The sequence below is a fragment of the Ailuropoda melanoleuca genome, chromosome 16 (assembly GCF_002007445.2).
Source record: "Ailuropoda melanoleuca isolate Jingjing chromosome 16, ASM200744v2, whole genome shotgun sequence".
Taxonomy (NCBI): domain Eukaryota; kingdom Metazoa; phylum Chordata; class Mammalia; order Carnivora; family Ursidae; genus Ailuropoda; species Ailuropoda melanoleuca.
This window is the reverse complement of record NC_048233.1, coordinates 21,589,968-21,617,282: the sequence shown is the minus strand read 5'-3', so window position 1 is coordinate 21,617,282 and position 27,315 is coordinate 21,589,968. Positions and strand designations below refer to the sequence as shown.

The 27,315-nt window shown below is 34.8% G+C and overlaps 1 protein-coding gene across 18 annotated transcripts in view; it reads left to right on the top strand.

Annotated features, from left to right (window-relative positions):
• Nucleotides 1-27,315, top strand: part of SOX5 (SRY-box transcription factor 5) — a 960,947-nt gene that overhangs the window by 845,324 nt on the left and 88,308 nt on the right. For all 18 annotated transcript variants that reach the window (XM_034644599.1, XM_034644605.1, XM_034644606.1 and 15 more), the window contains one exon: nucleotides 15,547-15,632. In XM_034644599.1, the coding sequence (XP_034500490.1) occupies nucleotides 15,547-15,632 (86 nt within the window). The remainder of the gene's footprint in view (nucleotides 1-15,546; nucleotides 15,633-27,315) is intronic.

Here is a 27,315-nt window from a genome sequence, read left to right as displayed (position 1 = left end):
AAAAAAAAAAATTTAAAAAAAAAAAAAAAAAAAAGGAAGAAAAAGGGGGGGGCTTCTGAAACCACACTGGGCAACTAATTGCATTGCATATCCTATCCAGGATCAAATTCATTCTGCCACACCTGATTGAGGCTTCCTCTGGGAAAATAGAATTATTTAGGGAAAAGTATTACAGTGTTGAAGGAAACCATTTGTCTCACATAGATACAAACTTAACTATTTACATTATAATCACCAAGTTTTAACTTTATCTGTTGTCATTTTCCCTTTGTATATTTATCAAAGCTCATGTTGGGAAAGATCATGTGATTGAAAATGTATTTAGTCATTGTTTTAGCTGTATAAAATGGAAATATATTCACATACTCTTTCCACATTTTAACACATTAATTTTTCAGAAACGTGCTAAATAAAATAGCCATATAAAGTTACTGATTGAAATATTTAATTGCCTTATGAGATTAGCTTAAATAAATAGAAGTCGATGAGCCAAGCTTAATAAACTTAAAATATGCTGTATTTATTTTTCATCAGTTTTCTGAACAGTATTTCCGCTTCCAATAAAAAAGGAAACTCTCAGTTAATTAGTTCCTCATACACCACAATAAAATTAATGTTTAGGAGTTAAATACCATAAACTTCCTCAGGCATATTTGCTGATGTGTTCCTGTTTTTGGTTAATGTCACATGTTTCATTGTTTAATGGGGATATCATGTGGGTTCCATTATATCTCTCTTGTGTAAAGGGTCCATGTGTCTGGCATTTTAGGAGACTGCATGCTAATTTCTGATTTAACTGTGTCAGCTGTGTCAGCTGACATACAGGTCGTTGACAATCAGTGCTGAAACAATCACCAAATCACAAGCTAAAAACCATTGACATGGTACGCTTTTATCAAACTGACAAAATAGGAAACATGTGCTGTCAGGATCACATACTGTAGGTTCTTTGTACATAAGCAGAGAGAAGAGGATGTAATCATATATTCAGGCTCTGTGTTTATGTGTTTTAAAATTATTATGACCAGCTCTTCTTTTTACCCTCTTCCCCCCGACGCATTTTATAAACCGATGACTTTGGGTGAACCTGACTTTGTTGTAGAGCTTAGTGAATATAGATATTACATTATTATTTATATTATATATTTATCATATAAATATTTATAATTAGTACTATTAGTAAATATATATACATAATATATATATATATTTTAAAGAATTGCTGTGGTACCTAAACAGCCAATCATTTAAATTCCCATCTGCAAGAAGTAAGATTGGTGGCTTAAAAAGTAAAGAGAATTGAGTGCAAAAATGTATATAACATTCCACAATTATATGGTGTCAGCCATCCTCCAGTTCTCATGGGAAAGATGTTTCTAGGTCAATAAAATGTGTTTTTTTCCTAAAAAGGAGTTTATAATATTTTTACAAGATTCATCACTGAGAGAAGGGAGATGTACATTATTGTGACAAAGTGTCATCCCTTGGTATAAAAATAATAGCTTATATTGTGCCTTATTTTTTATAAAACATAGACATGTAGTTAATTTTAAGCATCATAACTCTGCGAGATGATAACTGAGCTATGTGAGTCACTAGGATCCAACCCTCCCCACACACACTCTGTACCAACAAAATACACATGTACAAGCAAACAAAAATAGCAAAACCCCTTTTTTCAATAAATTCCTCAGATCTTACAAGACTATAAATATATATTAAATCTTTTAATCCATCTTGTTTGCTTTTTTAACACTTAAGAACACAAGCATGCCATCCAATTTAAATATAAACCCATTTGGATCAGCATTTTCTTTTTGACTTGATTCTTAATCACTTAGATTCGTCAAATGGAAAGAGTATTTGGCTAATGACAATCTGTGCTCTCAGCCAAGAGTCCTCAAAAGGTGATGTTTACCATACATGAATTTGGCACAGTCCAGCCTCACCCTCAGAATTCTAAATTCATATTTATCTGGCCATGACAAACATGGAATCTCAACTCTGTAGCAGGCTGAAACTAATGTCATCAGACCGAAGTATAAGCCCAGAAGAGCAATACATTATTTTACTTGAATACATGTAGCTGTCAATGATACTGGACCCCTCTGTTCTACAGTATGCATGCTCTTTCACTGTAAAAAACTACATTAGAAGGCAAACTTTAGTCATGAGGTTGATAGGAAAATATGGAAGCAGAAAAAGTAGTTAATAAAACAGGAGAAGAGAACATTTGATTCTAACTCTACAGTAGATACGTATTTTCCATGAGGACTTAACAAGTCATGCTCTTGGAATATCATATGGAATCAGATACTGTATTAGGTTTACCTACTGTAAAAGACCAAACTAATACTCACTTAAACATGGTGAAAGAATATTTTCACTTACCTAATAGTCCAAACATTGCTCCTATGGTTGCTTCGTGATAGCAAATCCCACGCTTGTTCTCTTACTTATTTATTTATTATACCACCTTCCACAAATTATGGCTCCTGTCTCATGGTCTTGGCTATCTTTCCCAGTTGCCATATCTCCATTCCAGGCAGTGGAAAGGGCAGAAGCAGAGAGAACTACAGCTACTTTTTAAATAGTATTATTTCCCTAATAATTTATTTTGACTCTGTAGTCAAAAAGTATTTTCTTAAACCTATTTATATAGGTTTCTTAAACCTATTTATATAGTCAGCTCATAAAAACCCTTCACATTTTTTCCTAACATATTAAAGATAGCACTTGCTGACTACACAAACCTCAAACAATGTAGAAGTATAGAATACAGAAACTGAAAGTTATCTGTCTACACTCATATATTCCTATAAACCCACTCCCCAGGGGTTATCACTGTTAACAATTTGGTACTTAGTTTCCCAGAACTACAGATATAAATATGTATGTATTTGTACATACATATGTATATACATCTATTTATATATAGATACAGATACATAATATATATGACGTGAACATATCTGTAGGTTGTAATGTGTATGCTATGATTCATATATACTATATATTTGATATGTACTACATAATATATAATGTATGTGAGGGTAAATATTTTATTATAATATAAAAAATTCATGGCCGTCTTTTCTTTTCCCTACTTTTAGATCTCACTCATCCTGCATCATATTTCATTAAGCTGGATTACCATATTTTATTTTCATTTCCCACTAATGAACATTTAATTTTTTCGACAATATTTACAGTTAAATAATTCTAAGGTAAACATTTTGTGTGCACATATTTGCACCAAATGAATTCTTCATGTAACCAGTTCTATTCTCAGTATATGGCATTTTACTTTCATTTATTTGTTCCCTTTTGAACATTTTTCACAAGAGATTGCCTCTAAATTCTAATGCTCTCCTAGTTGGTTAATGGAAGGTCTAAAACTTTTTATTTTTTTTATTTTTTTTAAGATTTTATTTATTTGATAGAGACAGGCAGAGAGAGAAGGAACACAAGCAGGGGGAGTGGGAGAGGAAAAAGCAGGCTTCTAGCGGAGAAGCCCGATGTGGGGCTCAATCCCAGAACATCGGGATCACGCCCTGAGCCCAAGGCAGACGCTTAACGGCTGCGCCACCCAGGCGCCCAGGTCTAAAACTTTTTAAATTGAGTCATGCTATAAATAAGCATCAATGAGACTTGTAATCCAAAACTATTAATTGTCTGGATTTAATAAATTCTGTTAGGAAAAAAATTAAACAAGATATCAAAAGACCTTGGTAGTCCAATTCCATTTCATATCATTCTGTGCCCTTAGGCTAGTCATTTTCTTCTTTGTGCCTTAGCTTTTTAATCTTTAAGGTAGCTACAGTAATGTCTGTCCTACCTACTTCATAAGGAGATTGTTAAAAACTGGATGGGAGAGTATATGCATTTCTCAGGAATTTAAATTATTATATAAGTATAACATATCATTATTATTTATTAAATGTATAAGTCTGTTTTGAACATTTAGGATGTGACATTATGAAAAGAATTTCAGGAGTTGATTCTAGGCCACTATACTTCTGACCAAGACCTTTGCGTTATTTGGTTTTCATTTTTTAGGGGGAGGGGATATTCCATAATGTTTCTTAATTTTCAGAGGTCTAAAATGTATCATTCTAGTAGAAAGCTCTCTACCAGAAGTCATCCCAAATGTATAACTCATAGCCTTATTGTTTCGGGGTTTAGGAAACTTCCTGTTCTCAACCTCCAGATCACAGATTCCGGTTAAATTCCAGGAGGAAGGACATCAATGATAGAAAAGTGGAAAGGCTATAAAAGGTGTCAAAAAATGAAATGCTTGCTAAACCTTATTATTAAAAGTGGAAAATAAAAGAGAAATAGCATTGGATTTTGTCTTAAGTGGCTTATGCCAATGTCTCCCTTCTAAATCACTACTTTCAAATGCCTGAATCATTTGGGGTGCTTTTCTCTGTGCCACTGATATCCTCGTAAGACACAGAAGCAAAATGTAGACACAGTAGTCTAATGTAGGTTCGGATATAGAAGCTGTTCCCTAATTAATGATTCTCTTCGAGCAGCTTAAAATGAATTATCGTGCAAGAGCTTAAATGATGCCTTAGTAGCACTACTGGAATACAAGAGGAAAAGGAAATTTCTTTGATTGATTGTCACCTTTTCAGGGATACTCAGATTTCTTAGATAATTAACCCAGGAATTTTCATTAGTGCTAGAAGTCATTTAATTTATGGGCAAAGAGGTAAAGAAAGAATGCTCTATCTTTTATAATCAGAAAGGTCTTCCTATTTTGAGAGGCGTTTCTTAAAAAGTTTATCATCTCTAGCCAACTGGGTAACTGTTAATTAAGTAGAATAAAGTTTTCATTTGCCATGCTCCATTTAAAAGACATAAAAATATTTCTTATTTTTAAAAATCCTTTACTGAAAAAGTTAGCCTGTGAAAAAGCAGTGAAGAACTAACAATTGCCTCAAAATATCTTCTTTTAAATAGATGTTTAGTTAGGCAAGAGATAATTATTAATTTTACTTTCTCAAATAAAATTCATATGAAACATTTATATTTATTACTTATTTTATGAGGGTTTACTATAAAATATTAGCATTCCTTATAAAAAGTTTCAAGTATTAAAGTCCTATGCTATTCTAGCAAATCAATAAAGACTTTACAGTTTTACAATTTTCTGCATTTGGAAACCCCTTTATCTAAACTTGTGTATACCATATCAGTTGTTCTGAGCTTCTTAACTTGGATTTCACAAGATGATTTAGTGGAATTGTTATAAATTTAACTTGCCTAAAAGGTAGGGAAGGAGGAGGTATAGCTGAGCTTAGTACCATAAAAAGCAAAGTTCACCTCGCTTCCATTTCAGAAAGTCTAAGGTAATTTGAACAATCACCATGGTGGAAGATTTTGTTTTGGTCAGTTGTTTATATATAACATCTTTTCTGGTGAACACCTTGACCGTGCTCAGGTGCTTTAATGACATCAAAATAGTGGGTTCTTGTTAGTGAACAGAAATTATTTTACAATTTAAGAAATTAATATTATTTACTTTAAATATTCAATGAGATATGAATTGCTTTAAAATCAAAATTTACAAAAGAGACAGATTATGGAATATTATAAAAGAATTATTTGATAAATGAAAATATTTTACTGAAGAGTCTTTATCTTTTCTGGGTCCATATTTCCTTATAGCCCCAAACTTGAGGCTTCTTGTTCCCATCCATTTCCTATTGTACTTTTGTATCATTGGTAGACAATCTAACACATCATTATTTTTTGAATTAAACCCTGCACAAAACCTAATTTGTTCCTTATTTGTATAATTATTTGCTCACAATCTGTTTCTTCTACTAAACTGTAAGCTTTTGATATGGGAAGAGTGGTCTCCTGTGTTTGATATTTGTTAATTTCTTAATTAAATAAGTTTTCTTCATTTATTCAGTCAATAAACATTTTAACAGCCTGTGCTACGTATTTAACAGAACTGTGCATTTTAACAGTTCCTGTGCTAACAACTGGGGATTTAAAGATGAGTTAAGATATAATCCCTGCCTTTAGCATGCTCATAGTGTATTTGGGGAGAACGACAGATGTAATATGATAGACATATGCCTACAATTTTAACAGAAGTCCGGGGAAAGGGAGTGAATTCAAATTTAAGAGAGGTGGAAGGTGTCAGGAAAGGCTTCTTGGAGTTGGGACCCCTAAGTCAAATTCCAAAAGATGAAGGGCGACAAAGCAATTGAAGAAGTTGTCGGGGGTGGAGGAATACAGAAACAAATTCTAACCAGAAGAAGGTAGCCTGGTGGATGCAGGCTGGGAAGCAAGAGATGGAATAGGGTGTGCATGAACCTATAAATAGCTGTGTGTTAAGAGTAAATTATAAAGCAAGAAATGACAAGTGAGTAGTGTGAGGAGGTAAGAAGAGACAACTCAGGGACATATTCATACCCTGTATATGCTAGAGGAACTGAAAAACCGTCGGATGTTCCTCTCATCCTTACTTTTCAGCTCATCCATTTACTCATTCAGTGGCTATTTAGTATCTATTGTGCCCCAGGCAATGCAGCTCTTGGACTTCTCCCATCTCCTGTAGTCTTGCTGTTTTACTGAAGACCTAACCCAAGCCCAGCCCTTTCTTCCTCTTATTCTTTCTTCAGTGATTTGAGTCCCAGTAAATTCTTCTGTTCTTTGGTAATTACGTCTTTGTTATTCATTTGATTTTAATCATGTGGCTTTGTTTTATTTCTCTTTTGGTATCTGTATGTCTTATTTTTGTAACCAAAAGTGTCATCAAGGCAAGGACTATATCTTTTATTTCTTTGTGTCCTCCACATAGTATTAGATACATATTAGTTGAACGAAACTAAGTGAATATATCTATTTGAAAATTGAAGTCTATATTTACATAATGTTCTAAAAATAATCTATGATATTTTCTAAAACAATACTTTTTTTACTGACGTACTAATGTCTTTAGTACTTACTAACTGTAAGATCCCAGACGTGTGTGTGGGGTGTGTGTGTGTGTGTGTAATGAGAATAATAATAAATCTACCGTACTGAGTTGTGAAGATTAAATGAGATTTTATACACACACCTAAATGTGTTCATATATATAGATGTATATATATGTAAAACATCTTAACAGTGCTAAAAGTCAACAAATACTAGTTGCCCACATTTCAAATCAGTAGGAAAATAACGATTTACTCAAAAATGATGTTGGAGCAATCGAATAACTATTTGGATAAAAAATTTATTCATTCTGGGGGCTCCTGGGTAGCACAGTCGTTGGGCGTCTGCCTTCGGCTCAGGGCGTGATCCCGGCGTTCCGGGATCGAGTCCCACATCCGGCTCCTCCGCTGGGAGCCTGCTTCTTCCTCTCCCACTCCCCTGCTGTGTTCCCTCTCTCGCTGGCTGTCTGTCACATAAATAAATAAAATCTTCAAAAAAAATTATTCATTCTTTAAACCATGTATTAAAATAAAAGCCCAAAATACAATTTTTTCTTCTTTTTTTCCTTCAGTATCTCTTTTCTCCCATCAAATTGGTCGTCAAGCCTGTCTCCCAACCCATTTCCTCCTCTCCTTCCCTTATGATTAGTTTAGGACACTACCATTTCCCACTTGATTTACTGCAATGGTATTTAACAAGTCTGTTTGTCTCCAGTCTCTCTCTCTTTCAATTGATTCTATCTCTTGCCACAAAATTGATCTATCTAAAACACAAATCAGACTATGTCACTTTTCCTGCTTAAAGTCTTTCAGTGACTTAACATTGTCTTCAAAGTGAAGCACAAGACTCTGTAAGATATGTGTTCTACCTACCACTTTAGCTGCACACCTTACCATTCCCTTACTGCATCAGTTACACTGAGGAAGGTAGGGGTCAGTAAAGAATAGTGGTTATGGTTAGCACCACCCTATCAATGCCAGGGGGATCCTTCCAAGCAGAAGGAACCCACCAATTCATCTTTTGGCCCATGAGCTGAAAGAAAGCACCTTTCTTCAAAAGTTCTATCTATAGTGTCCTTTTGACCTTCATTTTTTCTTAGATTCCTACAGAGCTCTCTCCACCTGGAAGTTAGAATGGTAAGAGCAGGGTGTTTTAAGTCATGATCTGAGGAGGTGATTAATTAGAGCTAATTAGTACTAAATGGTGGATGCTTATTCTGGGACTCTCTAGCAAATAGGAGACATGGAAAGTAGGTAGTAAAATTGTCCTGAAAGGTAATGTGGTAGTGAAACTAGTCGTTTTTTAAGAGACATTTTGACAACATTTCTTGACACTGTTTCCAAGTTAAGTTCTTCTTTTCTTGAGGCTTCCAGAATACCTTCTACACTACCTTCTAGTTTGCTCATTGTATTACTGGGCTGGCTTATATGTTTATCCCCCTCACTTGATCAGGAATTCATGTAGGGCTGGGATCGTATGTGTCTATGTCTATGGATTTTAATTTTTGTATTTCCCAGCACCTAGAGAAGGCAATCTGGTATTTGTAAAGGAAGCAAAACCAAACCAAACAAACAAACAAAAAACCACTGAGGGCTAATAAAGGAATGAGTCTCCTTATTTCAGTGAAGATAATGCCATAAAACTTTCCAGAACGTTTATATTAGTTCAGTGGAGGAAAGGGTGTATGTCCTTGACCCAGGGTAAGAATATACTTGCTTTGGCAATCTTCCTCAGCCTAAACAACCGTGTTGGAAAATACTGTTTTTCTTACTCTGTCGTATATCATAGAAATAAATCCTTCTTAGTGTCAGTGGGGATAATTATTATCTAAATATTCATTGCATTAACACTAATGCAATTAACATGCTTTCTGAGGCGTTACAGGGTTATTCAGTTCTAGCTATATCATTTGTATCAGTAGACACTATAAGCTAGGTTGTATTCTAAAAACAATTGACTAATATGCTTCAGTATATTTTTCAACTTTTTGAAAAATTTGTTTTGAGCTAGAATTTTCCATACTTGGCTTTGAAATGAGAAGCAAATTAATTTTGGAAAGGCTTAGGGAAAAACTGTTCAAATGGTTAAAAAATAGGAAAGAGTAAAAGATATTACTTTTAACTAGTTGAAAGTCAATTTGAATAACTTACACACGGTTGAACTTTAAAAGTCAGAATTTTCCATTATCTAATTTTTACTAAGTACTTGATGAGGTATTTACAAAATAAACCTGTTGCAATATTTTTTTAGTACAGTTAAATAAGGGATGACACAAATAGATGACAGTATTTAGTTCAATAAAAGATCTTTTTTTCTTCAACAAGTCTGAATTTCTCTTTTGCCATTAAGAACTACACTTGACCTTGTTTTTTAAAGTCTTATAGATTCTGGGGGAGCCTGGGTTGTCAGTTGGTTAAGTGCCTGCCTTTGGCTCAGGTCATGATCCCAGGGTCCTGGGATGGCTGCCAGCTCAGTGGGGAGCTTCCTTCTCCCTTAACCTCTGTAGCTTCCCCTGCTTGTGCTTGTTCTCCCGCTCTCTGTCAAATAAATACATAAAATCTTTTTTAAAAAATCAAATAAAAAAATAAAGTCTTATAGATTCTGTGTTCACTTCAGACAGCAGCATATGCATGTAATATATTTTGAATTTAATTAAGAGTTAAATTACTCTATTGGTCATTTTCACAGTTATCATATTTGTATTTACTTAGTAACTTGAGGCAAATTTCAAATCAAACTAGTTCTGGATATTCTGGGCCTGAAAAATTGGTAATAAGGTAGGACATGCTTCAAATTATATATGTTTGTATGTTGAACGGTGCCTTAGATACAAACCTCTGAAAATTAGTTGATGTCCTGTTTATGATTATATAATTATATCTTGGAAACTGTATAGGATAAAAGCTACGTAAGTGCTATTGCTGTCTTTTTAATTCCTGCTGCCAGTCTTTTGTTTTCCCCAATTTACTTAAACATCAAATACACTGGTATGTGGCCATGTATGGCAAATATATTATATTAGTTTGCTAGGGCTGCTATAACAAAATACCACAGACTGAGTGGCTTAAAAACAGAAAATTTTTTTCACAAGTTCTGGAGACTGGAAGTCCAAGATCAAGGTGTCCTCAGATTTCATTCTGAGGTTTCTTTCCTTGACTTGTAGATGGCCATCTTCTCCTTCTCTGTCCTCACATGGTTGTCCTCTGTGTTGTCTGTGTCCTAATCTCTTGTTCTTATACAAACAGTAATCATATTGAATTGGGGCCCACCCAAATGACCTCATTTTACCTTAATTACCTCTTAAAGGCTTATCTTCAAATACAATAGCATTCTGAGATACTTCAACATACAAATTTGGGGGGAGGGAGCACAACTCAGCCCATAACACATATGTAAAATTATTTAGCTTGTATAAATGTTTTATGTATATACATGCATTTATACCCACACATACAATATGGGATGTATATAACAGAATAGTCATTCATTCATATATCTAAATGTTTTACATATGTATGTGCATTTACAATATGGGATGTGTACAACAAAATAGTTTTTCATTCATATGTATAAATGTTATATATATATACACATATATACATATATACATATATGTATATATACGTATACATATATGTATATATATGTATATGTATATATACATATATGTATATATGTATATATACACACACATGCATTTACACCCACACATATAATATAGGATGTGTATAACATAATAGTTATGCATTCGTATGTATACAATTGACCCTTGAACAACACAGACTTACACATTTGGATTGATAGCAAACACCTGCATAGGTATTTTGCACTTCTGAATTACTAGCATCTAATGGTTAATACAAATTGAGTATGATATGTACATTTAAAGTTCATTAATTAAAATCTTGACTTAGGTTAGAGTTCCAGGGTCATTTTTAAAACCCTCCTATTACCTAACTTCTTTAATGACACTTTCTAAAACTTCACTTCATGTCAATTTCCTTGTTGTATCCAAATATGCTCCCGTCTGGGGAATGAAAAGTTTCCCAGCTCCTTGACTTCAGCCTCTTTTCCCTCTACTTCATTCTGTCATCTATCAGGTAAACTGATTTCTCTCCATTCCCTCAGCCAGTCATGCGCATATTTTGATGTGTTTCATCCTACCTAAAACATCTATCCCCCTTCCATCTGCAAATCTTCAAGTTCATTCTTACTTTTACCTTTATTCTCTAAAGACTGAAGCCTGGAATTAGTTCTCCCTTAACTCCTGTAGAATTCATGGATGCTCAGTATTACTCAGATAAGCAGCACTTAATTAGGAAAGATGGACGTGTGCTAGATAGAGACCAACATTGGTTTTGGTTTGGTTTGGTTTGGTTCGGTTTGGTTTTGTCTCCCAAAGAACCCAGCAGAGTTCTGGTCACATGGTGGATGTTATAAGTGCTAATTAATTGATTAATTCACAACAGGGAAACTAAATTATGTACAATGGATTTTCACTGTGAAGAGCACCATAGCCTCTATACTTTTGCTATAATTAGTTGTAAGATTATATTAATTAAATGAGCAATATAAATACATAGTTTTAGCATTCAAGTTGCCTATTCTAATAGTCATACATTAATATTTGTTATTTTGGCTACTTTGCATAATACAAAATCAGCTCTTATACATCTAAACTTCCCTTTACTTTATAAATTCAGATAATGTTTTCTAGATTAAATATTAAAAATGCTAAATAATAAATAAAACCTTATCCATTGTAACATCAGTCAGTTGTCCACTTTTTTCCTATATCATGAGTTCTTTTTTTCCCCTCTATTTACTGGATACAAGCATTCTATAATTTCTTACTGGCATACAAGCATTCTATAATTTTTACAAGTATATAGCTTTTAAGTAAGGTTTTCTTAATCACACATCCTTCAATAACTACTGCAAAACACCTCAGTGGAATTGTCTGTTCCAGCACTCCTCAAATGAGCACAAATCATCTGGGGCTCTTGTTAAAATTTCAATTCTAATTCAGAAAGTATATACCTGCTGCTTTAACAAATTCTCCCGAAAGATAGTGGCTTAAAACAATAAACATTTATTTGAACACTGCCACGTTGGGTACCTGTGGCTCAGGATCTTTCACATAGTTGTGATCAAGGTGTTGGCCTGGACTGTAGTCATCTCTAGTCTTGACTTGGGGGAGAATCTGCTTCCAAGCCTTCTCCTTTGATTGTTGGCAGGCCTCATCTCTTTACTTGCTATTGGCTGAAGACATCATTCCTTTGCTCTGTGATCTCCACGGGCAGCTCTTAACATAGCTGCTTGGTTCAAGACAAAGAGGGTAGGGATGGGGAGAAGATAAACAAGACAAAACCGGAGTCTTCATGTAACCGAAGCTCAAAAGTAATATCTCATCACTTTGACTTCTTTTCAAGGATAGGGGATTACACAAGGACATAAATACAAGGAGAGAAGTAGGGGTCATTGGGGGTTACATCTTAGAGGGTGCCTGCCTGAGTAGATTTGGGATGGGATCTGAATTCTACATTTCTAAGAAACTCCTGGGTGATACTAATGCTTTTCTTCAAAAACTTCACTTGAAGTCTCACTTGAAGGTCTATACTCCCTGCCTCCAGTTTTATTTTAATCATCCGCTGTTGATCACACTCACTCCAATTAGGCTTTCTTACCCCCACTCCACTGAAATTGCCCTTGTTGAAGTCACCAATGACTTCCACATTACTAAATCAAGCATTTGAAAATAAATCACTCTTTCTGAAAATCTTTCCTTACTTGGCTTCTGCAACATCAAATTATATTTATTCTCTGTTTTTCTGCTAATTGCCTATCTCCCTGACTATAAATATTAGCATATTCCACAATCCAATCCTTGGACCTATATTCTACCTACAGTTAACTCCTAAATGGTATCATGAGGGCTTATAGATTTAAATTCCAGATATATACTGACCACTCTCAAATTTATGTCTCTGATGTGAATTTCTCCCCTAAACTCCTGACATGTTTACCAATGAGCATCTCTACTCAGATATTTAATAATAATTTCAAACTTAAAATGTCCAAAACAGATTTACCCCCCACCCACCTCTGCCTTCCCCACCAGGCCCAACCTAGTAAACTTGCTTCTCATTTATGTTTGCAAACCCAACAAACAGTACCAGTCTCCAATCAGCAACTGTTGGATGAAAAACATGAGAGTCATCCTTGAGTCCTCTCTTACTCTCATATATAAACGATCATTATCTTTTGTCAGTTCTGCTTCTTTTTATCCCTTGACTTTCCCTATCATTCTCCATCCCAACATCACTGCCCTAGTGCAGAGTATTATTATGTGTTGTACAGAGTTGTGCATTGTTTTATTATCAATTCCAGCTTCCAACCTCTAGGCCTAGCGATTTTACTCAACCCAACCTTATTCCACGTTCATGGTTTTCTTTACCCTACAGAATAAAGTTTAGATTCTTTAATGTTGTTTTTAATGCTGTACATAATGTGACCCCTGATTCCCTCTCCAGTCCCATTTGTCTCTAGTTCCATACATGTGCCCTAAACTTCAGCAGTGCGGGGATATGACAGAACACCCCCTTTTGACTGTGAGTCTTCATAAAAATTGTTTTCCTTCCAGGAAAGCTCTTCCTTTTCTTCTTTGGCTAGCTTTCACTTCATTCAGATTTCAGCTTAAACATAACTTCTTCCTGGAGGCCACCTTTGTCCTCTTACGCTGGGTTTGGGGCACCCACAGTGTAGTGCCTAGTGTTATATACTTCCCCTATCTTAACAGTCACTGTATTTTCTACTAATTGTTGAATTGTATTTATTTTTTCTCCCATTAAGCTGTAAGTTCTGGGAAGGCCAGATCAGCAAAGGTGGGTTCAGGTATTTTGAAGCCTGAAAAATATAATTTGGGGATCCTCTTTAAGAATATATGTAATTAACTACTTATAATCATTATTTTAAATATATATTATTATATATTTAAGATATATTCAATATATATTAAATATACAAATATAAATATTAAATATAATACTTTAAAATATTAAATAAATAGAATAATATATATTATAATAATATATATAATAAATATATATATAATTTTCAAAAACACACAAGTGGAAAAGAGAATTTTCATTTGTAGAAAGAAATCACAACAAAGTAAAAAAAGTGACAAATATAAAAACATATGATCCTTTGAACATAGTGCTAGGGGCCTTTCCCAGAACCCCAAATCTTAAGCTTCATTAAATGTCCAATAAATACACCTCTGCATATTAGTCTTCTTTAAAACTCTATTTCTAGTGTTGAGAGCAGTGCTTGATACATAGCAAATACTCAATAAATATTTTTGAATGAATGTATTAACTGACTTATTTTCAGTTATATTTTCATACATTTGACATTGAACAAATTTTTCACAAACTAGATTACTGAAATGATATGTTTTATATATTAGAAAATTGTTCTTATAATTAAATTTTTTTAATTTTTTACTATGGTCATATTTCACATACTAATAATGTACATATCTGTTAGCATACTATTAGGCTCTATACAAAAAATATATGTACTTCTTTACCAAGTGGAAAAAAATTTGCATCAAAAACATACCCTATAGGGGCGCCTGGGTGGCACGGCGGTTAGGCGTCTGCCTTCGGCTCAGGGCGTGATCCCGGTGTTACGGGATCGAGCCCCATATCAGGCTCCTCCGCTGTGAGCCTGCTTCTTCCTCTCCCACTCCCCCTGCTTGTGTTCCCTCTCTCGCTGGCTGTCTCTATCTCTGTCGCATAAATGAATAAAATCTTTAAAAAAAAAAAAAAACACATACCCTATAATCTTCTATATGTGTACATATGTATATATATTTGTGTGTGTCTCTATATCGTTATATATCACATCTATTAAAACTTTCATTTTGAATTACTAACGTTTTGTTTTTTCAGATATCACCACAACCAGAAACCCTTCAGGGAGAAACTATCTATTTTCTGTTTTCTTTATAATATGTTTTTATAAACATTTATCTCTGGGATAATAAAGATTCCACTATTTTATGTAACAAAAAATGCATAAAACATTTTCTTTGCTATGAATTTGTCCACAAGACATTATTTAAAACGATATTTGAATTGAGACAATAACATTGCATTCAGAAGATAAGCTATTTGGCTTAAATCTTTAGTTTGTTAAAATAGAATTAAGTTTAGTTAAGTTCCTTTTATAATAACAATTTAAATGTGCCGAGAGTTTGTGTGCTCATATCAAGACTGTTAGGGGTGTGTGTGTGTGTGTGTGTGTGTTACAAAGTACAGCCCTCTGATCAATGCACACTTTTTCCTCCCATTTTCCTAAATACATCATGAAAAAAGGATGAGGTTTCCGCCTTAATTGCTTGTGCCTTTTATTCACATTCCTCTCTCAGCCAGAATTGTGAAAAGAGTGTTAGTAAAAGGCTGCACAATAGAGCTTTTCATTAGGCCCCAGCAAGGCACACAAAAGAAGGCTTTTGGAAAGAGTGAATGCACGAGTTTAATTTGCAGGTGGAGAGTAGATAAAAGGTGCTGACACCTCTATTATTCTCTTACTTAGGTGACCCTTACCCTGTTCAGCTGATCCCAACTACCATGGCAGCTGCTGCCGCAGCAACACCAGGCTTAGGCCCGCTCCAACTGCAGGTAAGTTAGGAAACAATGCAGGAGAGACCAAGGTTAAGTAAATATCGAAAACAGCTATTATCGTGTTAAAGCAGAATAAAACTGCCGAGTGATATTTGTCTCACACTTTTTTGTTTTTGACTTTACTTGCGCGGATCCTCCACCCAAAGCTGAGATGTTGATCCTTTTCATTTGTAGCCCTGTTTTCTGTACTAAAGGCAGCTTATCGTAATTTTTTTATTGCCTGCTATGATTTGACAAAAACGGGTCGAGTTTTGCTTTGATGACTGTGTAACGTAATTTCGTCATAGAATGGTCTTCATCGAGATAAAGAGAACAAAAACTGTTCACGACATTCAAACAGATTGTTATGAATCAAGGCAACTTCACAAGAATTGCATTTAAAAATGTTCAGGACTCCCACTACTATGGACTCTGTAGGTCTTTTTATTCTCCTGCTAATGCCAACTCCATTGGGCAAGCAAACATAAGTAAACCAAAAAAGCACGTACCTAAATGAGCACAACTTTATCCGGACATCTCAATTAAGACCTTTGTAGCCCTGAAGAATACATATTCCCATATATCCAAGAATGTCAGTGATAACTTTACTGGAACTTTACCAGATGTCCAAGTGATTTTCGAAATGTTGTCTCTGGAGTTGGAAAGAATATCCATAATGTTATATTAAAAGTATCTTTCATTATTAACTATTTAAATCTTTGAATCAGGCACCTACAAAATCTTCCTTAGTTGCTGCCATTATGGACTTCATAGTTATGCAATTAACAGGAATAACAGATCATCAAATAATAGAATTAATCTCCCTATGAGGAGTTTTATATTTTCCTATGCCTGAAAGACACAGGATGCCTGTGAACCCAGACATAAAGCAGTTGTGCTTAATAAACTTATATTGTATTCATGAAAGTGCATTGTCATGATAGATGATCTTAGTCTGTAAAGAAAAATAGAGTTTTATATTGTAGCAGCAAGAGACAGATACGTCTGGTTGGCACAGGGGATTGTCAGAAGACCTGGTAGGTTTCTGAAAACCCAGTCGAGTCTCACAGGAAGAACTCGTGAGAAACTGAGACATGCTATGTTCTACAGAGGTTAATAACAGTCATTCCTATTCTACCTTTTCTACAGAAACCTACAATGTGAATGTTGTTTGTCTGAGCTGGAAATACCATGGGAAGTTTTAAGCCATGGGGACAATTAGAGTAGCATGACATTTGTTATCCTTTGCAGTGGCATCCGGGAAATGACAATATGGGAAAGTGGTTGCAATAGGTAAAACTAAAAAGAGGAGTGAAATTAAAGGAAGAGGCAAGGATATCTAGCAATATATGTAAATGTGGAAATAGGAGTTACAGAGTTTCTGATGTCCGTTTTCAAAGCAAGCTAGACATTCTCCTCTCCTTTCACCTTTAATGGTGAGAGGAAGCAAGGGCAAGTTGCAGGCATCTCCTACGTTTCATTGTAGGATTCTAGTAGAAAGTAGCTTCATTAGGCAATAATCCAAATTTCTTTTCCTATAGAGATAGTATTAAAATATTTGAAATTCTTTTATTTCCATCCTTATGTCAGGTTCCCTTATAAAAATTATTTTTCATTTTCAGAAAACAAGAAAAAGACACCAAAAGTATTTGCTCTTGCTTTCACTACAATTTGATCTATAAATAGAATAAAGCTTTTTTGTATAAGTGGCATTGTACCCATAAATGAGTACCCAAAATATATGAGTTTCAGTTAGGGTTTCAGTAAACCAGCACTGTGGTATAACAGGAAAATTAATAATCCAAAACTCTTTTGTGGTAAGCCCTTAGGTACTATTAAAACGTATACACATAAACACACACACACACGTGTTTTTTGCTCATGATTTAAAAATGGTACTCAAATGCAAACACATTTCAAAAGCATGCCATGGCAGACTATCTGGCTTTTGTTTGAAGTGGATTGACTCTAACCTTTCCTAGGACTTCTAGACCAACTGACTTTGCCACTCACATTCCTGACACTGTATTCACAGACCCCAGACCTTGACTTCAGCTTTGCCCAGAGCTGCAAAGGAGACCTACAGTACTCTCCTTCTTCTTGCTTGAAGGTGACAGTCAAATTTGATACTTCCCCCACAGACCTGCCCCGATGGGTCAGAGACAAGCTAACTACAACACCTAATCAGAAGGTCTTAAATCTTAACCCTTATCCAACATTTGCCCCAATCTTGCATACCTATTTCTGAGAAGTTTCATTTCCATGGGGTATAAGGGTTGAGCCAGTTTTAATTTTCTTCAAACTCTGCTTTTAATTATACTCCATCAGATCCCCATTTGTCATCTCTTGATAATACCATTGGTAGGGGCACCTGGGTGGCTCAGTCAGTTAAGCGTCTGCCTTTGGTTCAGGTCGTGATCCCAGAGTCCTGGGATCAGAGTCCTGGGATCGAGCCCCGCGTTGAGCTCCTTGTTCCACAGGGAGTCTTTTCCTCCCTCTCCCTCTGCTCCTCCTGCTGATGCACTTGCTCGCTTTCTCTGTCTCTGACAAATAAATATGTAAAATCATTAAAAAAAAAAAATACCGTGGGTAAGCACCATCACTTTCAGGTCCTTCTCAGTCACTAAGATTCTCTTCCAGTTATTAAGATTTAGTACTGGATTCTTACTCTAGGTTCTTCAGCAAGGCTTTCATTTCATTCTTATTACAACACCTTATGTTATGTATTGATATCTCCATTTGACAAACAAGAAAACTGGGCCACAGGGTCCAAAATCCGTGACTTTTAAACAATTATAGTTGCTTCTCCAAGTACAGGAGATTTTAAACTTTGGAGACACCATCTCTCATAGGACATTTGCTAACTCAGTAATGAGCTAATCAAATTATAACAATAATGCTGATTAATTGGCACTCATACAAATATGCTATATGCATCACGATGCTGGAAGGAGTAGCCAGATTCATAAGGACAGCTATCTACTTCAGATTGCATTTCCATTTCATCCCTCTTTACACAGATATATGTTCATTCAAGCCTCTCTTTTTGAACATCTAGATCTAAAGAGTGACACTATAAATATATTCCTACTCATGATTGACTTTGTTCGCCTACAATTTGTGTTTTCTTTTGAAACAATCTTTGGCATGTAATTGTTCATACCTGGATAATATAATGTTAAGCAGAACCAAAAAACCACAACCTTCCTTAAAGAAAGAATAAAGATGAGTACAGTTATTTTAAAAGACAAGCAAAATGACCTGTTTCAAATTAAACCATTATTTATTACTTAAATATTATTTCCTGAATAAAAATAATGAAATTCTTGCCATGTCATAAAAAATACCTTACATTTGAAAATCACCTTACTTATGTACCATAGGAGCAGTTAAAGTAGTCTAAGCATTGTGATATATTTAGTTTTATTTTTTATGGAGAAAAAAATAGCTTAATCTGGATTATGTATATAAAGCTTACATATTAACATGTCCCAAGGCACCATTTTCTTAATTTCTTCTTGATGTGCCGGTTGGCTCAGTTGGTTAGAGCCTGCAGCTCCTGATCTTAGAGGCGTGAGTTCAAGCCCCATGTTGGGCGTAGAGCTTACTTAAAAAAATAGATAAAATAAAAATTGATTTTTGCAATGAAGTATGCATCTGTTTCTTTTGCCGTTTGTTCTTTCCTGAGACTCAGATCCATATAGACAACTATTTGTTGGCTATCAAGAGGAAATACATAGGAGTTTACACACAGTATAAACTGAGTACAGAATTAAGATTACCAGTTCTCTTTCTTGCCCCTAGACCTGTTCATTTTCTGGTCTTAGCAAATGGCTCCATTCCATCTGTTGCTCAACCTGGAAACATGAAAGCTATCCTTTTCTCCTCTTCCTCTACACCTGTTCATTCACTGCCTGTTCTTTCCACCTAATACACACAGTAAGGATCCATCCATTTCTTTCTATCCTAACTAGTACCCTTCTGGTCAGACTACCCTCACTGCTTTCCTAATTTATCACACTAGCCCCTGAACTGGTCTTCTGTCTTCATCTTCCCCCCTCTGATGCTCTCTCTACTCTACATTAGTCGGAATGATCTCTCTGATCATTTAGAAAATCTGATCATGTCCTCCTCCTACTTGAAGAACCTTAAACAACTCCCTGGTGTTTTCAAGTTCTCTGGATCTTTACATGTGGTGTTTCCTCTTCTGGAACCCCATAACCCACCACCTTTACCAAGCCAACTGCTATTTCCCTGAGGTTGCAACTTAAAACATCACTTTTTTAAGGACTACTGCATTGTCCCCAAGTCTAGATTAATGGAACACCAAAGGCATCATTGGCTCATGGAAGAAAAAAAAAATTAATAGTTTGAATTCAATAAGATATACATTGAAATTTTATACCTATTCTAATGTAATGAAGTAAACTTAGGAAAACATTACATGCCTAGTACCATGTTTAGCACTACAGTATTTTCTTTACCTGTATTTAAAAAATATTTTTATAATAGTTTTGCTCCATACTACCTTATTGAGTCTGCTCCAGCTACACTAAGCTCTTTGCTGTCCCTTGATCTGCCGAAGCATGCTCCCACCTTACAGCTTTGTATTAGCTGTTCCTCCACCGGAAACACTCTTCCCTCTCCCTGGAAGGCTCCTTCTCTCACCTCTTTCAAGAATTTGCTTTGATGTCATCTAGGAGGCCTACCCTAACTAACCTGTTTAAATCACAAAATAACCCTCCCGGAGATATCATATTTTCTGTTTTCCTTATTTGTTTTTTTTTTTTTCTATAGCACTTCTTATTTTCAAACATAGTATCTAACTTACTTACTATGTATTTATTTATTGTCTGTCTGTTCCAAAAATTCTCTAAAGTTCACCAGAGCAGGGACTGCCATTTTTGTTATTGTTGTTTATAATGTATCTTAAGTGCTCAGATTAATGCCTAGCGAATAGCTGGTGCTCGATATGCACATACAAAATGAAGGAAACTATCATGAGCTAATGGTCATAATCATTTTTAATAATATAACAAAGCAGTATGTGATTAATTTCTGGAACAAATGATATTAATTTAAAGACCTGGGAACCTTACATTTTTCAGCCCTTCCTGGAAGATTCTTAGTGTATGAGAAATCCCTAGCTCTGTCTCTCCTGTTCTGTCCTCCCTTTATTTCATCATAACCATGGGCTGCTGCATAAAGAATGTATTTTAGCATTTATTACAGCTTATGTAATTCCTTTGAAGTAATTAGAATTTACACGTACAAAAAAGGCCAAACATCATAACGGTAGACTATTCTTGTATTTTTTCTAATGAATGTGTAGACATACATAAGAATATGAATTGCTGGAGGTACTTTGACTCAATACAGCTCAGCTTGCCAACACAACACTAAAGTAAGTGATTTCTAAATAATGGAAGGGTGCATTATCAAACTAGTAACTATCCAGTGAGCAGTATCATATACTGGGTTTACCCTTTTATTTTTTTTCCTCCCTTTCCTTCTTTTTTTTTCTTCAGACTACCTTTTTGTTTTCTTTCAAGAGCCAATGATGCTCTTGACATTTGTTCTCCTGATATTGTCTCTTTTTAGAGGAGGGGTTGATTTATATAGAAAACTAACATAGCTTATTTCAATATCAAAAAGTGAGTGCAATTATTTAAGCCAAATGAAGTTACACTTTGAATCTTTTGGACGTTTGCAACTGGATAAAATAAGCTAAGTGAATCATCTACTTCTAATTAATAAAACCAAATGATGGCAACAGTCCATCAAACATTCCATTCTCATATTCATTGTCGTTAATTTTCATTTTACTTAATGGCAGCATGATTTTTAATATTAATAGTTATAATGCGGTATATATACTATTTCTATTTTTTAGCTAGATTTCTAAGATTTGAAATTAGAAGGAAATATTTATCCATTTATTTCTCACTTTATAAATACTGTGTTTGTGTTGGCCAAAAGATGGTTGCCACCTGTTCTACCTATAGGAAGCCAAAAATGTCGACTTCAACCAATGATTAATAGTGATAAGCAAAGGGAAAAACACTGGAATTATTTTTGGATGGTCATATTTTACTCAAAATCAGCAAGTAGCAGTCTTCATTCAATATTTTTAACTGAATTATTGAAACTTTTTAATGAATTCAGTAGGATTACTTTTTAAATCCATAATAATATTTTTGGAATAAAGACCCAGAATTACAAGTTGTCATAATTGAAATCATGTGAGGCTATCGTTCCAGTAACCACTACCGTCAGTAACATGCATTCTCTGGGATGGAGAAAATGAGAGATGACTCGTGATCAAGTTAGAGAATGAATCAGACAAAATATCAACGGAAATCAATCCTTTTTCATAGCTATCAAAGGTACATGGGAGTCCTGGTGGAAATGGCTTAAGCTTCTATCTGATAGAGAGTAACATCAAGGCAGACATGGATGAAAAACTGAAGTCCATCTTTTTATCAACCTCCTGCCAGTCTCCGAAGGAGGTCAATAATTATGACAGGACACAGATAAATGTTTCATATTTCCCAGAGCACTGTAAGTGACTGAACATGGCTTTATGTGTCTGACCAAGAGAAACACCCAAAAAATCAAGAAGGGAGAAACAACCATATGGAGAGGTCTGGATGTGAGGATTTTTACCTTCTTATTGAAAGAATTACTTACAAGGGTAGTTTTCATCTTTACCTACCTGCATACTGTACAACTCAGTGTAAATTTTAGGTCATCGTCATTTTCATACAGGGTGAAAAATGCTCAACTGCTCCACATTTCAGTCCCAACCCTGGTGCGCTGTTTGCTGTAGGTCTTCTGTCTGCATGAGTGAGCTTCCTTGCAGGTTAAAAGAGTGAATTCCCTCTTTTCCTCTCCCTTCGACCCTGAGCCTGCAGGGCAGACAGACAGAAGCACACATATGATTAATACAGCACAGCTGCAAGTGTGAGTCATTTGCATATGTATTAATAGAGGCAAAAAACCCAACAATTAAATTATATACAGAGACATTCTGCATACTAAAGAACATATGCAAATAGGCCTGAAAAAGTGCAGCCAACATTTTCTCTGACTTTTCCAAGCCCATATGGGCTGGAGTCAGAACCCAGCAGTGTTCAAGAATCTCCTTTAAGGAAGAACTGGTAGGCACTACTTCCATAGTTATTACCACCCCTAGGGTTCCCGGGAGCTGTTTTGACATTTGGACAATGGAGACAGTACAAGCAGTGTCTCTTTTATGCTATTTCTGTATTTCCTTGTTTCCAGCAGTTCCACAGTACCTCATTACATGCTAACAGAAACATTAGTACATGTGTGCTTTTCCACAGAACCCATTTTTATTGTAATGGCCAATCAAATCAATGCTAAACTTTAAATTGTATTTGAAGTCCTATCGTTGCCTACACTAAAGTAATATAACTCTTTGTCAGCCCCAGGTTTTCTGGTCCCACGTCAGTCCATGCCCATTCCTTGATGGCATTCTGTGTTCTCTTAACCAAAACATACTGAGGTTACTCTAAAATGTTTCGTGGCTAATTACCATACATAAAAGGATTTCAAGGCTCGAAGCCAACAGTAGATTCAATCCTAAGAACAATGCCAATGTATTGAAATTTTTAAAGTGCAAAGTTTTTTCATGTTATCAAGAAAAACAGAAACTACTCAATTTTTCTAGTCTTGGCTATATACAAGAGAGAGCAACTAACATTCTTTAGATTAATAGATTGTATTTATAATAGAAATTTATTCCTCAACCTAATTGTCAATTTAGTTGATATTACTAGTGTCCTTTAATTTATTCAAGGAAGGTTTCATGGAGACAAATTCAACTTTAGTAGTAAGATTTCACATAAGTTAAAGTTTCTATCTTTAAAGGACCAATAAGAATCTTGAACCTAGGGGCACCTGAGTGACTCAGTCAGGTAAGCATCTGCCTTCGGCTTAGGTGATGATCCCAGGCTCCTGGGATTGAGTCCTGCATCAGGCTCCCTGCTCAGCGGGGAGCCTGCTTCTCCTTCTCCCTTTGCCCCTATGCTCATGCTCTCTCTCTCTCTCAAAGAAATAAATAAAATCTTTAAAAAAAGAAAGAAAGAAAGAAAGAAAGAAGAAGAAAGAAGGAAAGAAAGAAGAAAGAAAGGAAGAAAGAAAGGTAGAAAGAAAGAAAGAAAGAAAGAAAGAAAGAAAGAAAGAAAGAAAAAGGAATCTTGAACCTAAAGAACCCAAATGAAGACAGATGCCCCTAAGAGGAACAAGTGTTGGTACTAGAAAACTGTTGAATATTATCCCATTATTTGCATGCCTAAGTCTCAGAGCATGCGACTGGAACATGTAAATTACATTACATACAACTGGTAAACATAGGGCAAAAGTCTTTGTAGTTAATTAATTATATACAGAAAAATTTAGTCTCTCAGCAGGGAATAATTAGAAAACATAAAGACTAAAGCAAAAATTTTTATTATATTAAGGCATTATCCTTAGATTAATGTTTTAAGAGGCACTATTTCTATGTGAGAGGCATTATAATGTAATGGTTAAACGTGTGGCATCTGCAACCGTCTGTGCCTTCAAGATCCACAGTTCTGCTATTCACCAGCTCTATGACTTTGGTCAAGCTACCTAACATCTCCATCCCTGAATTTTTTGTCTGTATAATGTGGGCATAAATGATATCTTATTGTAAGGATTAAATGAGATAATATACATAAAGTGCTTAGAGCAATAAAAGTATCAATTACCATTTATCAAATATTATGTGCTAGGTAATAATAAATGCTTGGTATTATTAGTTTAATAAGTGTTATTAACTGATATTAAAACTACTTCTTTGTAAAAAGCAGTCTCTCAAATTAGGACTTGGCAGACTTCTCTTATCTGGATTTACTTTGCAGGGCAGCAGGTAAAGAAAGTTAGTAAAATTGAGGCTTATCACCTTATTTATGAGGAAATAATTGTATTCCCCTGTGTGGTGTAATTTTAAGACCCATCACAAGACTCTATAGAAAGCAATGAGTTTACTTATTCCCCCAAAATATGAGAAGTTCCTCGGATAAAATGTTCTATATTTCGCTATTGCTCACTCTTTATCTCAATATTTATATCTACAAAATAAAAATAATGCCTCTTGTTGAGTCCTCTTTTTCCATAGGTCTAATGCAAATGAATTGTCTCTATGAGCCACACAGAACTATTCTAAATAAATACCTTATAAAATTTAAAATAGTTATTTACATAGATGCCTTTAATGTAATATGCATTTTAAAATAAATAATATAAAAAAGATGTTCAGATATCACCCTTCAAAGCTTACTCTTTTTCTACATATGTTAGCAGAATATATACTCTTATTTTACTCCTCTGTTGTCTATAGATACTAAACTATTTCTCATATAAATCTGAAAAAAATTTACGAACTTTTCATGACTTCCTTTAAGGAAATAATTCCTATGGTTTCAAACTTGAATGTGGAAGCAAATTATTTTTATAAGCCCTAGTATCCTGGAAATTTTATTTACTCAGCAAATATTTATTCTTCGTAAGCGCTTAAGCTAAGCATCATAAGGAATGCAAAGATGAGTCAGTTAGGAATCCTTAATGGATTATAGAGGAGCTTGAAATTTAAAAGAATGAATGGAGTGTGAAAGTGGAATAGAACTTGAAGAAAGCCACAAAACCTCCTGTCCTATCAAGTATAGTTGAAATGGAAAGGACCTCAGAGACCATTCATTGAAAACAGTTATTTCAAACTATTCACAGGAGTCCAAGTGGCTCCAAGCACCCCAAATGGTACCATTCATTTTTATTTGTTTTATGGATCAAGTTATACTGGCTAAGACTGTTTGAATGAAAGACCCTGCTGCTAAAACAAAATTTTAAAACCATTCTTATAGCCCAACTCTTTAATTTTATTGATGAGGCAATTTAGAGTCTAAGTGATGACCTGGCTAAATCCGGTATTATAGAAGCGTACCACCTGGAATCCTAGCAACTGAAAGCTAAATCTAGCTTCTTCCTATTTTACCATGGTTTTCCTAAAAATAAACTCATATATTCATATATATTATTTTTAAGTTGTTTTGTATAAAAGAGGGGAGAAAAATTTCTAGTTTTGCTTTTAGACTATTAAATTAAGGATGAATAAAACAATGGGTAGGATTTGCATATTAGTAACAATGGCAACCTTCTGAATTGCTTTCATTTTGCTGAGTTCAGTGATTGTGCTCTGTGAATTAATTCTTTTGTGAAAAGCTATTGAAAGATCAAGGAATTCAGAAAACAAAACAACAGAGAAGCATGCTGTTTCCTATCTATTTGTTCATAGAAGGTTCAAAGTGAGATTGTTTACATCACAAGTCTTGTTGATATTTTATTTGCTTCTTAGAAGAAAGATAGTATTCAAAGATGATTATGTAATCATGCAGATAAGATTTTGTAGTCATGAAAGAACTGTTCTGAGAGAGAGACCAAGGAGAAAAACCACATTACAATTTCGAGCTGTGTTTGGTTGGCAAGTGTCTTCAGGAGACTTGAAAATAGAGCCCTATTCGGTTCCTTCAGATGAAAAACTTAAGCCAGTCCCGTAGATTTCAAATTTGCTGTTTCCTGTGGAAGCTTCTCAATATTGTCCTGCCAAACTGAAGGCATGAGAGAAAGGGGGGTAGGGAAATGAACCCTTAATTATTTCATATTTCTTAATCCTGACCTTTTCCTTAATGTCATACTCTTTTTTTCTTACCCAGCCACTTCTTGGATATAGGAAGTAGACAGGCAGAAATGGAGGAACAGATTCAAAGTATGCTCCCAAATGATTTGCTACAATGAGCATTGCGCCAGCATAATTAATGCCTCCAACATGAAAATTACAACAGTGTTCTCTTGCTTTTCCCATTATTAGAACTTCTTTGGCATAGAATGACAAAAGTAATACTGATAGTGAAAATTGCAGTTACTTCTTTTTAGGAATGAGGCAGAGCTATAGCAAATATTATCCATCGTCCATAGTAGTTACTTTAAGATAACAAGCTTCCATTAGAGGTTTATACTGTGCCCCACAACTTCAGCTTCTTCAAATATTTTTCATTTGACTAGTTTCCCTCTAAATTTAGTTCTTTAGTTTTGAAGGAATCTTAAGTTATTAGAAATAGTATGGTTAACATATTTGGTTAACATACAGAAGTTATGCCAAGACATTTCACTGAACAATAAAGAAAAGCTAAGGCCCTTACATGTTCTCCATTTTTATTCCTTCTTCATTTGATTCATCTTATATCTGGTTTCCTTCCACAGCAATTTTAAGTTTGGATGTTTCGGTGTCACCTTAGATACAAGCTAGCATCAAATATAGTATGAAAGCATACAATATCTTGTCATAGATTCAATCTTTGCATTGTAACCATTTGGTTACATACTGGTATGCTGGCATATAACTAGTTAGGTGACTTAATGACTTAAGCTTTTTTCCCCTCCTTTCTGTAAAACATGTTCCCCAAATTTTATTTAAATATTTTTAAATAATCAAATCTTATAAATAGTATGTAAATGGCATATATAGTATAGTGTCTTACGGGCTTTGGTTCCATAATGAGATCCTGTTTGTGTGTGTCTTTGGTCAAGTTACTAAATACCTCTTAGTCTTAGTTCCCTCACATGTGAAATTTGATAATAGTGTTCCTAGATGATAAAG